At 42.1% G+C, this 14,260-nt stretch overlaps 1 protein-coding gene across 1 annotated transcript; it reads right to left on the reverse strand.

The window, feature by feature from the left end:
• Nucleotides 1-7,373: 7,373 nt before the first annotated feature.
• LOC121541519 (jeltraxin) lies at nt 7,374-13,090 on the reverse strand. The gene is made up of 3 exons (XM_041850586.2): nt 12,957-13,090; nt 11,205-11,692; nt 7,374-8,899 (listed from the first exon to the last, which is right to left on the reverse strand). The coding sequence occupies exons 1-3, from the start codon at nt 13,060-13,062 to the stop codon at nt 8,555-8,557; spliced, it is 939 nt and encodes a 312-aa protein (XP_041706520.1). The 5' UTR covers nt 13,063-13,090; the 3' UTR covers nt 7,374-8,554.
• Between the last annotated feature and the right edge of the window lie 1,170 nt (nt 13,091-14,260).

Consider the following 14,260-nt stretch of genomic DNA (forward strand, 5'->3'; position numbering starts at 1 on the left):
TATTTTTTGGGTAGGCACAAAACTACCTTCATACTTCCATTAAACCGGTTACCTTCAGACGAGTCCTGTGACACTTGTGGGGGTCATAGCGCAAAACGTGAGAATCTCCCCTTTCCACAGAAGGTGTAGCCCAAACGGTTCGGATGCTACCAAACAGAAGTTGCCACATCGACGGTACCGACTTTAGACGAGTCTCCTGACACTTGTGGGGGTCGTTAGAGCAAAACGGATAACACCATCGTGTTCGTAAGACGCATCCAATGCAAAAAAACAACCTGTCTCTTGCTTAAACTGATCGATTTTGATGGGGATTTTTTTGTTATGTAACTTAGATTGACGCACCGGTGCGTCAATTGACTCTAGGGGGTTATCAAATGGTTTATCTTTATCAAAATTAAGAAAGGACCAGCACTCACTTGATATGATTTGCAGTTAAAGCTTTGTGTTTATTTTCTTAAATTCATAGTAACAAAATGTCTTAATGCATTACATGGATATGTTTCAGCTTGCTCCTTCCTCAGTGTGTGTGTCTAGTTCTTACACTTACTTCCTGGCTCCAACGAGACCAGATGTTTGAAGGTTAGCAAGAGCTATTGGTTTGGTTGAGAGGCAGGCAGCTAGGTTCCTATGAGCAGCCATAATAGATCCCTCTTCCTGTAGAAAGGTGATGTACTCCTTGTGCATTTCCTTTCTTGTATACACTGCTCCACTGAGTGACCATCTTCACATATCATTCTAGATACATGGGGTGTATTTTCAGGTAGAGTTAGGACAGTTTGACTTATGGGGTCAAAGAGGGACCTGAGTCTACTGGTGGAATCAAGGGCTCTGACAGATACATGGTTGAGCCCAAACATTTCTGGGGATCTGATTGAGCAATGGGTCTGAGGCCTGATTGAGACATGGGTCGGGATCTGGAGGAGGATTAATGTTGTCCTTGGTCCTCCTGTGTGTATATCCTATCCTTAGGTTGCACATTCTGAGTGAAATGAGAGTTTGGGTTTTGTTTTAGTGTTCATATTTTTTGTATTGAGTCCACCCTAGTGGGAGCTTTTCATGTCGCTCCTGATGTCGCACCTCTCCTCACTGCTTTTAAACATTGAGGGCACTAGTATTGGTAGATGTTGTATGTCCAGTTCAAGCTGCCTACTTTTCCTTCTCTTATTCCTTCAACACAAGTTTATCTTCAAGAGCAGGAGCATGTACAGCAAGAGTTGCCATCCCTGCCTTAGTCATTGTGAGTGCAGAGACTTTTGATGATGCAGGATAAAGGCTTCCCCTTCTTAATCTTTTGATTGCAGAATTTGACTCACTGCCATCACAACCAATGTCACTGCTGCACATAAAGTAATCATCCTCAGTGCACTTTCTGCGCTGTGCCGTTTTCTTGATTCCCGACCACAGACTGGCAAAATGGCTCTTACAAAGTACACCAACGGTCAGTGACAATTTGTCCCAGGTGGTGAATGTCTTTCCCGGTCAGGGTTCTGCTGAGGTCCTGCTCCCAGTCTGCTTTCTGACCAATACAGCGTTCTCTCTCGCATCACCTTTGTGTGTATGTGACATGATTTGTGTTATGTCTCAGTTCTCTACCTCAGGAGTTCAGCTCGAGAACCAAATTTGGAATTAACTGTCCTCCAACAACCCAAATTAATAAGAAATAGTATTATATGTGATTATAGATGTATTGACTTGCGACCCACCTCTCACATACCCAGGGCTCACTTTGGGTCCTGATCCATAGTTTAAGAAACCCTGCTCTATCTCCCTAAGTGTGCACCAATGGCACCCCCTCATTAAAGCATTGGATTGAGTCATGTTTTATTTTTCCATTCTGGTTTGGATTTAAAACCCAGCAAATGCATATGATTTCAGATTTTTCTGGTCAAGGCACAGATTTTTTACCAATGCACATTACTAAACTTTTGGGACGGACACAATATCCTTAAGAACCCCAATAGTAGTATTTAACTCATTAAGAACTCTTTGTTTTACAGGTTGCAGAGGAGGTTATGGAGGAGTGAGCCCTTGACTCCCCTGTACCATAGACAATGTTCAGACAAGACAATTGTGTAATCCTGTGTGTGTGTGTTATGTATGAGTGTGTGCCAAACAGATTGCAGATTTCTGAATTGTTAACTAAATTATAAATGTGTTAACTGTTAACATTTTTGGAATACCCATCCACGACCCATTTTCAATGCCCTGGCTGAGGGAAGGAGGTTCTCACCCAAGATTTGACGGTACATGGCCCCGTCCATCGTCTCTTTGATGCGGTGAAGTTGTCCTGTCCCCTTAGCAGAAAAACACCCCCAAAGCATAATGTTTCCACCTCCATGTTTGACGGTGGGGATGGTGTTCTTGGGGTCATAGGCAGCATTCCTCCTCCTCTAAACACGGCGAGTTGAGTTGATGCCAAAGAGCTCGATTTTGGTCTCATCTGACCACAACACTTTCACCCAGTTCTCCTCTGAATCATTCAGATGTTCATTGGCGAACTTCAGACGGGCCTGTATATGTGCTTTCTTGAGCAGGGGGACCTTGCGGGCGCTGCAGGATTTCAGTCCTTCACGGCGTAGTGTGTTACCAATTGTTTTCTTGGTGACTATGGTCTCAGCTGCCTTGAGATCATTGACAAGATCCTCCCATGTAGTTCTGGGCTGATTCCTCACCGTTCTCATGATCATTGCAACTCCACGAGGTGAGATCTTGCATGGAGCCCCAGGCCGAGGGAAATTGACAGTTATTTTGTGTTTCTTCCATTTGCAAATAATCGCACCAACTGTTGTCACCTTCTCACCAAGCTGCTTGGCGATGGTCTTGTAGCCCATTCCAGCCTTGTGTAGGTCTACAATATTGTCCCTGACATCCTTGGAGAGCTCTTTGGTCTTGGCCATGGTGGAGAGTTTGAAATGTGATTGATTGCTTCTGTGGACGGGTGTCTTTTATACAGGTAACAAGTTGAGATTAGGAGCACTCCCTTTAAGAGTGTGCTCCTAATCTCAGCTCGTTACCTGTATAAAAGACACCTGGGAGCCAGAAATCTTTCTGATTGAGAGGGGGTCCAATACTTATTTCCCTCATTAAAATGCAAATCAATTTATAACATTTTTTACATGTGTTTTCAGGATTTTTTTGTTGTTATTCTGTCTCTCACTGTTCAAATAAACCTACCATTAAAATTATAGACTGATCATTTCTTTGTCAGTGGGCAAACGTACAAAATCAGCAGGGGATCAAATACTTTTTTCCCTCACTGTATATACATATGAAATGGGTAAAACAGAATGTAAACATGATTAAAGTGACCAGTGTTCCATGTATATGTGTCAGAGACAGTAGCCGCAGCATCACCCTTCAAAAAACAACCTGCAACAGATTGGCTAGTGAAATGCACACTCGGCACTCTGATTGGACCAGCAAACTGTCAATCAACACAGGTCAGGTGAGCTAGCTTGCAAAGTAAACAGTTAGCATTTTTTATCACCAAAATTCTTTGGAGCTGCATATTTATTTATTTATTATGGCAATCCTCTCTTCCTACAATTTGATGTTTGCGCTGCACCCGATCCTATAGCTGTACAGCAAATCAGCAATCTGTTTGCTAGCTCACCCGACCTGTGTTGATTGACAGTTTGTTGGTCCAATCAGAGTACATAGATTGCATTTCACTAGCCAATTGCTTTTTTTGCAAGGGTGGCCACAGTCTGGCTGCATGTAGAGTAATCCACAGACTCTGTGCCACAAAATGAGTGACAAAACCTGGCCAGATCATTTCAAGTCATCAGTCTCAAGTCAAAGTCGAGTCATGAGTCTTGAGGCGCCAAGTCAAGTCTCAAGTTATTTTATTTTCTATCAAGTAGAGTCTCATGGCATCAAATTTGTGACTTGAGGCAGACGCGAGTCCAAGTCATGTGACTCGAGTCCACAACTCTGCTCACTTCCATGCTCACTGAAGCCTGCTGGTGCTGCTGGCTGTTTGAGATGCTTTAGAAGCAACATTGATGGTAGGGACAGCATCCACATTGAGAAGCAACTTCTTGCTGAAGCCCTCCTTCCATTGTTGATAGATGTGGAAGTTCTCAGGGATTAAATGTGCATTGGAGTGTTTGGAACTTTTTTCTTCACCATCCCAGAATTGTCCCGAAGTGCAATTTTGACCATCCCAAACTGAAGATGAACCATCCCAAATTAAAATACTTTAATTGTTATGTTTTGATATGCCAACATGGGTCTACTCTAGGACCTAGGTCATTCACAGTGATTTAAAAGGCTAATAAGAGTACTACTGAAATGGTTACTACTCCAATAGAGTTCCACTTGTAGAATTACATTTACATTTTAGTCATTTAGCAGACGCTCTTATCCAGAGCGACTTACAGTTAGTGAGTGCATACATTTTCATACTGGCCCCCCGTGGGAAGTATCTATGCCAAGGAGCATTCAAGCTGTTTTGGTGGCTCGTGGTGGCCCAATGCCCTATTAAGACGCTTTATGTTGGTGTTTCCTTTATTTTGGCAGTTACAATGGGGGAAAAAAGTATTTAGTCAGCCACCAATTGTGCAAGTTCTCCCACTTAAAAAGATGAGAGAGGCCTGTAATTTTCATCATAGGTACATGTCAACTATGACAGACAAAATGAGAAGAAAAAAATCCAGAAAATCACATTGTAGGATTTTTAATGAATTTATTTGCAAATTATGGTGGAAAATAAGTATTTGGTCAATAACAAAAGTTTCTCAATACTTTGTTATATACCCTTTGTTGGCAATGACACAGGTCAAACGTTTTCTGTAAGTCTTCACAAGGTTTTCACACACTGTTGCTGGTATTTTGGCCCATTCCTCCATGCAGATCTCCTCTAGAGCAGTGATGTTTTGGGGCTGTAGCTGGGCAACACAGACTTTCAACTCCCTCCAAAGATTTTCTATGGGGTTGAGATCTGGAGACTGGCTAGGCCACTCCAGGACCTTGAAATGCTTCTTACGAAGCCACTCCTTCGTTGCCCGGGCGGTGTGTTTGGGATCATTGTCATGCTGAAAGACCCAGCCACGTTTCATCTTCAATGCCCTTGCTGATGGAAGGAGGTTTTCACTCAAAATCTCACGATACATGGCCCCATTCATTCTTTCCTTTACACGGATCAGTCGTCCTGGTCCCTTTGCAGAAAAACAGCCCCAAAGCATGATGTTTCCACCCCCATGCTTCACAGTAGGTATGGTGTTCTTTGGATGCAACTCAGCATTCTTTGTCCTCCAAACACGACGAGTTGAGTTTTTACCAAAAAGTTATATTTTGGTTTCATCTGACCATATGACATTCTCCCAATCCTCTTCTGGATCATCCAAATGCACTCTAGCAAACTTCAGACGGCTGGCTTAAGCCGGGGGACACGTCTGGCACTGCAGGATTTGAGTCCCTGGCGGCGTAGTGTGTTACTGATGGTAGGCTTTGTTACTTTGGTCCCAGCTCTCTGCAGGTCATTCACTAGGTCCCCTCGTGTGGTTCTGGGATTTTTTGCTCACCGTTCTTGTGATCATTTTGACCCCACGGGGTGAGATCTTGCGTGGAGCCCCAGATCGAGGGAGATTATCAGTGGTCTTGTATGTCTTCCATTTCCTAATAATTGCTCCCACAGTTGATTTCTTCAAACCAAGCTGCTTACCTATTGCAGATTCAGTCTTCCCAGCCTGGTGCAGGTCTACAATTCTGTTTCTGGTGTCCTTTGACAGCTCTTTGGTCTTGGCCATAGTGGAGTTTGGAGTGTGACTGTTTGAGGTTGTGGACAGGTGTCTTTTATACTGTTAACAAGTTCAAACAGGTGCCATTAATACAGGTAACGAGTGGAGGACAGAGGAGCCTCTTAAAGAAGAAGTTACAGGTCTGTGAGAGCCAGAAATCTTGCTTGTTTGTAGGTGACCAAATACTTATTTTCTACCATAATTTGCAAATAAATTCATTAAAAATCCTACAATGTGATTTTCTGGATTTTTTTTCCTCAATTTGTCTGTCATAGTTGACGTGTACCTATGAAAATTACAGGCCTCTCTAATCTTTTTAAGTGGGAGAACTTGCACAATTGGTGGCTGACTAAATACTTTTTTCCCCCACTGTACCTGTACCTTGTTTCGAAGTATAAAACTTATAAACACTTCCTTATGCCATTGAAACTAGCATTTGTTCTAATGATTTTCAAATCCACTTTCTTTCATTGTCCAGCTGCCAAAGACACAATCCTAGTCATATTAGCAACCCATGCTAGTTGTTGCATCTTTAGACCTCCCTTCTTTCTAAGTTTCTAATGGATATTTTCATATCTTTCATATGAAACTGCTCGCATGTGCTGTGCGCTTTCTAGAATGGTGTGTTCCTGCTAATTGCATTTTGGAACATTTGCACGCAGCCTATAGGCCTACTGACGTGTGCGCATTGCTGCGCTTATCACAGCATGAACAGGCCGACTGCCTCTGGGGACCGGGCGCAACCAAAACGTATTTGATGGCGGGGGGATCCAATCAAAAATGAGGAACTGAGTCACTGTGGCGCAAAGCCACACAAAACCAGTAATTGCCTGGCACTTTACAGTGGGGAAATGTTTTCTAATCAATCAAACTAATCATGGTATATTATTGGGGGGGGTCAAATTGAACTGTTTCTAATATTGACCCACCCCCCCACCCCAACTTTCACACCTGGCTGAGGCTGTGTTGTGACATGGCAACATTTCAGTATTAACCTTGCCAAAGCGACGGTTTCACAGACCATACTCCTACAAAAATCAAAACATATATATCATCAATTGCTTTTAATTTAAGTGCTTAACAATCATTTAAATCATGTAGTAATCATTTAAATCCTTAAAAAATATTTTATATCATCCGCTAGCGAAGGACTTCATTTGGGGACAATCAGAACAGACATAGTAAATCTATTAGAATCAGAATTGAGTAATTTAGCGATACACAACTAACATCCAGGGAGCATCGTTAAGACATACAGTGCCTATAGAAAGTCTACACCCCTTTCAATGTTTTCACCTTTTGTTGCCTTATTATGTGTAGATCCTTATTATTGATCTACACATCCTACCACACAACTACCAAGTGATAAAAACACTCAGGATTTATAAAATAAAAATGGAAATATCTTGGTTGGATAAGTGTCCACTCCCCTTGTAATAGCAATCCTAAATTAGCTCAGGGTGTAACCAATCACCTTCAACATCACACACAAAGTTAATTGGCCTCCACCTGTGTGAAATTGTAGTGATTCACATGATTTCAAGATAAATTCAGCAGTTCCTGTAGTTTTCCTTTGCTGGGTAGTGAATTGAAAAGCAGACATTCAACCATGAGCACCAAAGCTTTAAAAAGAACTCCGGGAAAAAGTTGTGGAAAGGCACAGATCAGGGGATGGATATAAAAATATTTAAAAGGCCTTGATTATCCCTTGGAGCACGGTCAAGACAATTACTAAGAAGTAGAAGGTGTATGGCACCACCAAGACCCGGCCTAGGCTGTCCCTCCAAACTGGATGCCCGAGCAAGTAGGAGACTGATCAGAGAGGCTACCAAGAGTCCAATGGCAACTTTGAAAGAGCAACAGGCTTTTATGACCAAGACTGATCAAAGTCTGCATTTGACAACAGTATCCCAAGCACTCTACAAATCTGGCATGTATGGTAGGGTGGCAAGAAGGAAGCCATTACTCAAGAAAGCCCACTTTGAATCCCGTTTGAAGTATGCAAAAAAATAGTAGGGAGATTCTGTAGCCATGTGGCAAAAAGCTTTGGGTCTGACAAAACTTAAATGGAAATGTTTGGCCTAAATGCACAGCGTTACGTTGGGCACAAACTCAACATGGCACCACCCAAAGAACACCATCCCTAATGTGAAGTATGGTGGTGGCAGCATCATGTTATGGGAATGTTTCTCATCGGCACTTATCAGGATAGAAGGGAAAAGGAATGTACAGAAAAGGAATGTACAGAAAAGCTGAAAATGGGGCGGAAGTTCACCTTTCAGCATGACATGGACCCAAAGCACACAGCCAAAGCTACAGTGGAGTGGCTAAGGAATAAAAAGGTAAATGTCCTTGAGTGGCCCAGTCAGAGCCCAGACCTAAATCCAATTGAAAATTTGTGGCATGACTTGAAGATTGCTCTCCATCAATGCTCCCCAAGGAACTTGACAGAGCTTGAACAGTTTTGTGAAGAAGAATGGTCAAATATTGCCATATTTAGGTGTGCAAAGTTGGTAGAAACCTATCCCAACAGACTCACAGCTGTAATTGCTGCCAACTGTGCTTCCACCAAGTATTAACTCAGGGGGGTGAAGACTTATCCAATTATATTTCAGTGTTTAGTATTTTTAATACATACTTCTTAACACAATTTAAAAAAAAATCCCCTTAAAGGTGTGGAGTATAATGTGTAGATAAGTGGAAAAAATCCTTGTTTAAATGCATGCACTGACACAACAAAATGTGAAAAGTTCAAAGGTGTGTAGACCTTTTATAGGCATCTTCTAATCTAAAATAAGGGTTAGTGGCAATCACTACTCTCCCCTAAAGCCACGCCCTCTCTCTCTGCGCCCTCCCTTCAAACACGTCCTCTTTCTCTTCCCTCTCATTGGTCCTGGGGGTTGGTGCTGACCTCTGATAGGCTGATGGTCAGAGTTGTAGGTGTTTCCCTCCAGGAGGACGTCTCCAGTGGTGGAGTAGATGGCCTTGGACCAGGTCAGCAGGTTACCAGGGGTGTAGTGGTAGTAGCTTGGGTTGTAATACCACCCAGACATGTAGTCCAGTATCCAGCTCGAGGAGAGGACTCTGTCCCACATTTCCACGTCAGTTACCTGGCCCTCAAACTGATACACGTTCAGGACAGGAGGTTCACTGGTCATCTACACACACATACAAATACAATCATTAGAATAAAATATGACAAATGCACACACTCATTGTCTACATTTTGCTGAATTACTTCAGGAAATACTCAGGATTATTTTTGAGAAATACTGAAATGTGTCTTCTGCCTTTCCTTACTACCCACGACTCACGTTAAGAGGCACAGGGACAGCTGCGGTGCACTTACGGTGCCTTCAGAAAGTATTCACACCCCTTGACTTTTTCCACATTTTGTTGTGTTACAGCCTGAATTTTAAATTGATTAAATTGAACTTTTGTGCCACTGATCTACACACAATATCCCACAATGTCAAAGTGGAATGTTTTTGTAGACATTTTCACAAATTAATAAAACATTCTAAGCTGAAATGTCTTGAGTCAATAAGTATTCAACCCCTTTGTTATGGCAAGCCTAATACATCCAGGAGTAAACATTTGCTTAACAAGTAATATAATAAGTTGCATGGACTCTGTGTGCAATAATAATGATTTTTTAATGATTACCCCATCTCTGTACCCCACACATACAATTACAGTGCCTTCGGAACGTATTCAGACCCCTTGACTTTTTTCAAATTTTCTTACGTTACAGCCTTATTCTAAAATTGATTTTTTTTTAAATATCCTCAGCAATCCACACACAATACCCCATAATGATTAAGTGCAAACTAGTTTTTAGAAATGTTTGCAAATTTATAAAAAAACAGAAATACTTTATTTACGTAAGTATTCAGACCCTTTGCTATGAGACTTGAAATTGAGCTCAGGTGCATCCTGTTTCCATTTATCATCCTTGAGATGTTTCTAAAACTTTATTGGAGTCTACCTGTGGTAAATTAAATTGATTGGACATGATTTGGAAAGGCACACACCTGTCTATATAAGGTCCCACAGTTGACAGTGCATGTCAGAGCAAAAACCAAGCCATGAGGTCGAAGGAATTGTCCGTAGAGCACCGAGACAGGATTGTATCGAGGCACAGATCTGGGGAAGGGTACCAAAAAATGTCTGCAGCATTGAAGGTCCCCAAGAACACAGTGGCCTCAGTCAAGTATTGAATTTCAAGCACAGATTCAAGCACAAAGACCAGTGAGGTTTTCCAATGCCTCGCAAAGAAGGGCACCTATTGGTAGATGGGTCAAAATAAAATAAAAAGCAGACACTGACCATCCCTTTGAGCATGGTGAAGTTATTCATTACGCTTTGGATGGTGTATCAATACACCCAGTCACTACAAAGATACAGGCATCCTTCCTAAGTCAGTTGTCGGAGAGGAAGGAAACCACTCAGCGATTTCACCACTAGGCCAATGGTGACTTTAAAACAGTTACAGAGTTTGATGTCTGTGATAGGAGAAAACTAAGGATGGATCAACATCATTGTAGTCTGTACAGAATAGGAAGGAAGTCTGTACACAGAAAAAAAATATTCCAAAACATGCATCCTGTTTGCAATAAGGCACTAAAGTAACACTGCAAAAAATTTGGCAAAGAAATTTACTTTTTGTCCTGAATACAAAGCGTTATGTTTGGGGCAAATACAAAACAACACATCACTGAGTACCACTCATCGTATTTTCAAGCATGGTGGTGGCTGCATCATGTTATGGATATGCTCGTCATCGGCAAAGACTAGGGAGTTTTTTTGTTGTTCATAAAAATAAATGGAATAGAGCTAAGCACAGGCAAAATCCTAGCGGGAAACCTGGTTCAATCTGCTTTCCAACAGATACTGAGAGACAAATTCACCTTTCAGCAGGATAATAACCTAAAATTCAAGGCCAAATATACACTGGAGTTGCTTACCATGACTACATTGAATGTTCCTGTGTGGCCTAGCTACAGTTTTGACTTAAATCAGCTTGATAATCTATGGCAAGACATGAAAATGGCTCTCTAGCAATGATCAACAACGAACTTGACAGAGCTTGAAGAGTTAAAAAATTATAATGGACAAATATTGTACAATCCAGGTGTGCAAAGCTCTTAGAGATTTATCCAAAAAGACACTCAGCTGTATTCACTGCCAAAGGTGATTCTAACATGTTATTTTTCATTAAACTTTGACATTACAGAGTATTTTGTGTAGATCGTTGAAAAAAAAGACAATTACATCCATTTGAATCCCAATTTCTAACTCAACAAAATGTGGAAAAAGTCAAGGGGTGTGAATACTTTTTGAAGGCACTGTATATCTCCCTCTCTCTCACCTATCCTCCCCCTACACCTGTCTACCCCACTCTCCTTTCCCCCATCTCCCCCTCTTTGTTCTCTCCCCTGTCTCTCCACTCTCTCCTCTTACCTGGCCAAGCACTCTCTTCCTGACGCTGACAGTACCGCCCCTCCACACCTGGGCCACACCCGTCTCTGTTTCCCAAGTAACACACAGGCTGGTCCAGGGGCGGGGCTCTATGTCTGTGATGTACTTCGAGAACAGCCTGTAGGTGCTGAAGGACTGGCGGGAGTAAAGGGTGGATAGGCGGTCCTGCCCGTTATGCCTTTCCAGTAATAGGTTCCAGTTGTACCCCTGAGTGAGTCTGAAGAAATTAGGACTAAAGTCCTCCTCGGCCATGTAACGCAGACACACAGTCAGAGCAGAGAGAGAGGGAGAGGAGGTAGTGTAGGGATATGAGGTGTATGGAGAGGAGGGTGAAGGAGAAGTGGAAGGAGAAGGAGAGGTGTAGGCAGTGGGGGAGGGAGAGGAGTAGGGAGAGACCACGTGTGTGTACATGGTGAATCCCCCGCCGTTCGACACTGTAAACATTCGACCACGCAGGTCTGTGGTGGGGCCTGGGGCGGGGGGCAGAGAATCAATCAACAATCAATCAACCAATCAATCAATCAATCCAATATTATGTATAGCCCCATTATAAAAGTAATTTGTCACAGAATTCTTCAAAGAACCCAGACCTAACCTCTGTAGTATCTGTGGCTGTGTGTGTGTATGCATGCAGGTGCCCAGACAACAAACATTCCCACAACATTAGAGAACGTTCTATTTTTCATAGAAATGTTCCTGTGAGGTGCAAGTAATGTTTCTAAGAGACCATTCCCTTAATGTCAAATAGAACTTACCCAGAACGTGGTTACCATGTTCTCAGAACATAATATATTAATGTTCTAGACACGTTTCATGGGAACATTGCAAGTACATTCAAATGTCTAGTTCAGTGGGTTAGGAGAATATTCCATCAACGTCCCACCAAACATACACAGAACATGGTTGCCATGTTCTCAGAATATAAGATATTAATGTTCTAGACACATTAAATAAGAATGTTGCAAGAACATTCATGTGTCCAGTTTTCTGTGGGTAAGGAGAATATTCCATCAACGTCCCACCAAACATACACAGAACATGATTGCATGTTCTCAGAATATAAGATATTAATGTTCTAGACACGTTTCATGAGAATGTTGCAAGTGTGTTCAGGTGTGTTGGCCGCGTCCACTAATTGGCCACACCTGATCTTAATGAGTCTTTTGAAATATGGTCTGTTTGAATAGACTAAAATTAACAGCTTAGTATGAGTTAAAAAAACATGGTATGCTAGCTCCATCCTGGTGGCGCAGTGGACTCATTCCATGGATAGAGAGCAGAAGATCATAGGTTTGAATCTCACTGACGCCATGCAGCAATACAAAATTAAATGTGTTTGCATGATTAATGCCTAAGCAAATTAATTTCCACGTGTTCTATCTGTGCTTGGAGTTCGAAACGGTTAAACTAAGCTATAACAGAGTTATTAAAAGCTCTCAGAACGTTATTTAATTACCTTCAAATATCATATAATTTCCATTATCAGAATGTTAATAAAACCTCAGAGGAAAACTTTCAGGGAAACATAGAAAAACATTCTCGGAACCTCCCTGCAACCTAAAAATGTATGTTCCCAGATGTTCTCAGAATGTTAAATAAAAAAATAAAAATGACGGTCAGGAAACTTATGGCTTCGATCTCAGAACCAATGGGAAACCAAAAACCTACCTTCCCACAACTTCCAAGGAACAAAATCTGCTAGCTGGGGTGTGTGTGCGTATTTGAATGCTGTACCTGAAGGGGTTGTATAGGGCGATGATGTTGTTCGGTATCTTGCCCCAGTTCGGCCCAACGCCGACAGCAGCACGAGAGCGTTAAAAAGCACGGAAATCATCTTCATCTTCTCGAGCCAGACGCTCCGGCAGTGTGAGGAGTACTAGAGAAGTAAAATTCTAAGAGTGAGAACGGCCCCCAACAGCATATGGGTAGGCCTATGGGTTTCATTTCCCACTTACTGAAGAGTTTCAGTTCTGCAGAAATGTCACGCTAATAGTATTTTTTAGGCTGGCTGAATTAGCCCCACAGTCATACAGCACAGTAGTCACGATAACACAGTAGCCTAATAGTATATATCCAAGATGGCGTAGTAGTGCAGTCCTGTTTTTGTCGTGTGTCTGTAAATAGCCTGTAAATACCCTGTTTTTTTTGTATTTTTGGTACATATTTCCCTATCAGACTTTTCATCCTTCTACAAAATATACTTTCCTGCAACCCGCCTCACTCAATGTGGAACGGATTCTATTATTGACTTACAGTTTGGGAAAAAAGTATTTAGTCAGCCACCAATTGTGCAAGTTCTCCCACTTAAAAAGATGAGAGAGGCCTGTAATTTTCATCATAGGTACACGTCAACTATGACAGACAAATTGAGAATTTTTTTTCCAGAAAATCACATTGTAGGATTTGTAATGAATTTATTTGCAAATTATGGTGGAAAATAAGTATTTGGTCACCTACAAACAAGCAAGATTTCTGGCTCTCACAGACCTGTAACTTCTTCTTTAAGAGGCCCCTCTGTCCTCCACTCGTTACCTGTATTAATGGCACCTGTTTGAACTTGTTATCAGTATAAAAGACACCTGTCCACAACCTCAAACAGTCACACTCCAAACTCCACTATGGCCAATACCAAAGAGCCGTCAAAGGACACCAGAAACAGAATTGTAGACCTGCACCATGCTGGGAAGACTGAATCTGCAATAGGTAAGCAGCTTGGTTTGAAGAAATCAACTGTGGGAGCAATTATTAGGAAATGGAAGACATACAAGACCACTGATAATCTCCCTCGATCTGGGGCTCCACGCAAGATCTCACCCCGTGGGGTCAAAATGATCACAAGAACGGTGAGAAAAAATCCCAGAACCACACGGGGGGACCTAGTGAATGACCTGCAGAGAGCTGGGACCAAAGTAACAAAGCCTACCATCAGTAACACACTACGCCGCCAGGGACTCAAATCCTGCAGTGCCAGACGTGTCCCCCAGCTTAAGCCAGTACATGTCCAGGCCCGTCTGAAGTTTGCTAGAGTGCATTTGGAT

This window comes from Coregonus clupeaformis, chromosome 27 (assembly GCF_020615455.1).
Source record: "Coregonus clupeaformis isolate EN_2021a chromosome 27, ASM2061545v1, whole genome shotgun sequence".
In the NCBI taxonomy this organism is placed as follows: Eukaryota; Metazoa; Chordata; class Actinopteri; order Salmoniformes; family Salmonidae; genus Coregonus; species Coregonus clupeaformis.